General features: G+C 63.8%; 2 protein-coding genes across 2 annotated transcripts in view; both read right to left on the bottom strand.

The window, feature by feature from the left end:
• The window catches only part of LOC118452750 (RNA-binding Raly-like protein), an 11,530-nt gene extending 10,408 nt beyond the window's left edge, over positions 1-1,122 (bottom strand). The window contains exons 1-2 of the mRNA XM_035898808.1: positions 931-1,122; positions 400-472 (exon numbers count right to left, since the gene is read on the bottom strand). Coding sequence (XP_035754701.1) covers positions 400-472; positions 931-1,122 — 265 coding nt within the window. The remainder of the gene's footprint in view (positions 1-399; positions 473-930) is intronic.
• A 96-nt stretch (positions 1,123-1,218) lies between these two features.
• LOC104130305 (C-type lectin domain family 18 member A) overlaps positions 1,219-3,340 on the bottom strand; it is a 4,476-nt gene continuing 2,354 nt past the window's right edge. Inside the window, exons 3-10 of the mRNA XM_035898807.1 lie at positions 3,234-3,333; positions 2,581-2,673; positions 2,336-2,442; positions 2,068-2,197; positions 1,895-1,991; positions 1,704-1,795; positions 1,447-1,543; positions 1,219-1,225 (exon numbers count right to left, since the gene is read on the bottom strand). Coding sequence (XP_035754700.1) covers positions 1,219-1,225; positions 1,447-1,543; positions 1,704-1,795; positions 1,895-1,991; positions 2,068-2,197; positions 2,336-2,442; positions 2,581-2,673; positions 3,234-3,333 — 723 coding nt within the window. The remainder of the gene's footprint in view (positions 1,226-1,446; positions 1,544-1,703; positions 1,796-1,894; positions 1,992-2,067; positions 2,198-2,335; positions 2,443-2,580; positions 2,674-3,233; positions 3,334-3,340) is intronic.

Below are 3,340 nucleotides of genomic sequence, written 5' to 3'. Positions count from 1 at the left end.
CCCCGTCCCCATCCTCATCCCTATCGCCACCCTCATGCCCATCCTTATCCCCAGCCCCATCCCAATCCTTGTCCCCATTCCCATCCCTGTCACCATCCTCATGCCCCTCATCCTCATCCCCATCCCCATCCCTGTCCCCATCCTTGTCCCCATCCCCATCCTCATTCCTATCCTCATCCTTGTCCCCATTCCCATCCCTGTCCCCATCCTCATCCCCATCCCCATCCCTATCCTCATCCTTGTCCCCATCCTCATGCCCCTCATCCTCATCCCCATCCCCATCCCCATCCCCATCCCCGTCCCCATCCTTGTCCTTGTCCCCATCCCCATCCCTGTCCTCTCCAGGCTCCTCCCCAGTCCAGTCCCCTCCTGTTGGACCCTGCCCTGCCCCGGCTTTGCCCAGCTCACCCCAGAGCCAGGAGCCCAGCCTTGCTGGGGCCACAGCACAACCAACCCATGCACAACACCCTGCCTGGGGACAGTTTAGTTTCCACCCTGGCCCTGTGCTGGAGTGGGCTGTTCAGGTGGGAAGCAGGCAGCCAAGGGAGGTGACTCCCCAGCTCTGCAGCAGGAACGTCCCTGCAGGGTGCCAGCTCGGGGACGGTAGTGGCCGTGTGCCCTCCAGAGGCACCCAACACCCACCGGTGCTAGGGGCGCAGGCCTGTGCCCAGCACGTGGGGTGCCATGGCTTGGGGCCAACCTGCAGCTGGAAGAAGCAACTCTCGGCTAACACCACCCCTCCAAACCATCCCCAGGGTGCTGGAGACATGAGCTCGGCCAGCTCCAACCCCAGTTCCTGCTTCAGGGATGGAGCTGGAGGCACCACCTGGCATGGGCAGGACACGGGCTGCAGCGGAGAGAGCCTGGTGGGTTCCAGGAAGGAAAAGGAGACAAATGGCTCTTCTCAAGGGAGAGAAGGTCTTTATTAACCACCCGGTTGATGGTGAGGAACTGGGTGGTAGTGAGGAACTGGGCAGTGGTGAGGAACTGGGTGATGGTGAGGAACCCATGGTGCCAGGCTGGGGGGTTCCCACCCAGCTTGAGGGCAACGGCTCGGAGCTGAGCCATGAGCCATGCCAAGGTCTGTGCCCTCCAGAAGCCCCCCTTGGCCCCTCGTCGCATTGGGACTGCAGTCTGCACACAGCCCAGCTGCCAGTTTAGGAGGAGGATGCTGTTGGACTGGGCTGGTGCGGGGGCATCGCCCTGCCCTGGGGGCCGTCACAGCCTGATGGCGGCAGAGGAAGGTGAGGGGCAGAAGTTGGCACTCTTTCAGGGATGCTGATGCAGAGCACATGCCCTTCTCGCCAGGTCCCAGTGCCATGGGTGCCCTCAGCCCCCCAGTTCCCTGTGTGGCGGAGCAGGGGGGGTGATCCTCCTGAGTCATGGTCTGGGCTTGGCAACAACAGTGGGGTCCTCCTGAGCCATGGTCCGGGCTTGGCACAGCACCGCCGGCGCCCCGGCCCGGGCCCCGCAGCCAGCGCTGGCCAGTGCCCGGGGCTTCTGGCTCGGGGGTCCCGCTGCCACAGGGAGATGTGCTGCTGGGCTGCAAGGGGATGCAAAGTCAGTGCCCCCTGCACCAGGGAGGACCCAGGGGTCTGGGCAGTGGTGGCAGCGGGGAACAGACCCGGAAGAGCTGGGGGTGGGTGCCCCTGGGGCTTGGCACCCCCGGGAAGGTGCAGGAGGGCTCCCGGCTGCTGGCTCACCGAACTGGCAGATGTACCGGTTTCGGGTCTTGCAGCGCTGGTCATTCCAGTTGAAGGCAGCCGACGCTTGCATCTCCACGCAGTTCCCAAAGCTGTGCCCCGGCAGGAAGGCGGTGAAGCCAGCCAGCACGGTGGCACAGCAGTGACGCCGCGCAGAGGTCGAGTGTCCTCTGGATCTGGTAGGCACTTACCCCTGGTTGTCTGGCTGCCCGAAAGCAAAGCTGGTGAAGGAGGATGGCTCGCCCATGTCCCAGCGGAAGGAAGCCTTGGATGTCTTGTAGGTGAGACCTGGGGGAGCAGGAGGTGGGGTGGGAATCTGCCCGCACCTTGGGCACCCCACACCCTGCCCACAGCCGTCACTCACCAATCCAGAAGTTCCCGGTCTCGAAATCGGTGTCTGTCACCCTGTTACCAGTCTCCAAGCGGCTGAGGTAGAAAGCCAGGATGTCCTGGACCTTCTGGTTTCTGATCTGGGCCAGCATCGCCCCTTTCTCCTGTGGGGAAGGGAGCGAGTCAGCCCCAAACATGCGGCTCAGACCCGTGCTGGGTAGTGGGGAGGTGCACTGGGGGGCTACAAGCATGGGTGGCATTTTTCAGCTGCAAAGGGTGCCCGGAGCACCCCAGGGGCTCGCCTGGCACTTTATTTTGGCTCCGTAGTAGGTGTCAGCCTCGGGGGAGACCATGAAGCAGTCGCCATCTATCCGCACGTCGCAGGCGTGGAAAGGGAACTGAATCTTCACTGGGAACACAAGCAGGTACAGGTGGGTCCCTGTGCCAGCAGAGCTGGTCCCTGGAGGACCCTTAGCCCTGCTCCAGGGGTCCCTGCTGGCAGATCAATGTTGCCACCCTGAAGCAGCACAGGTGGGCACAGACTCACTGCCGCACTCGGCTCCGCCGTAGCCCACGTCACAGAGGCAGGAGCACTCCTCCTTCCTGAACTTCCCGTGGAGGCACTGCCCGCTGCACCGCACTGTGGGCAAGATGCTGCGTTGGCTGGCGGGGGGCTCGGCAGCCCCTGCCCGCCCCAGCTGAGTTTGTGCTGCGACACCGGGGCACCGCACTGAGCTGCCCATGCTGCACCGGCCGTGCAGGCGCGTGCACTGAGCTGAGCTGGTGCATGCATGTGCTGCACCACTGTGTGCACACGGGCACTGAGCAGACCATGAATGCTGCACTGGCCATGCCCATGCATGCACTGACCCTGCGCACACGTGCACTGCACCGACACTGCACACGCATGCACTGCACTGACCTTGTGGATGCATGAACTGCACCAGCCATGCACATGCATGCAGGGCACTGTCCGTGCACACGCATGCACTGCACCAACTCTGCATGCCTACATTGCACCAGCCATGCACATGCATGCACTGCACCCATCCTGTGCACACATGCACTGTACTGGCCGTGCACACACATGCACTGCACCAACGCTGCACATGCATGCGCTGCATCAACCCCGTGCACGCACGCACTGCAGCGGCCATGCACAAGTGAGGGGAGGCGGGGGTCGTGCGGGTCCCCTCTCACCTTGGCAGTACCTGCCCGTGTAGCCGGGGGGACAGGCGCACTGGCAGCTGCTCATGTCGAGGCGCCCGCTGTTCCTGCAGCTCATGCGGCAGGGGTTCCTGGGCACC

Source organism: Egretta garzetta, unplaced genomic scaffold (assembly GCF_000687185.1).
Source record: "Egretta garzetta isolate BGI_Z169 unplaced genomic scaffold, ASM68718v1 scaffold27, whole genome shotgun sequence".
In the NCBI taxonomy this organism is placed as follows: Eukaryota; Metazoa; Chordata; class Aves; order Pelecaniformes; family Ardeidae; genus Egretta; species Egretta garzetta.
Note: the sequence above shows the minus strand (reverse complement) of the source record. Positions and strands in the feature narration are given on the sequence as shown.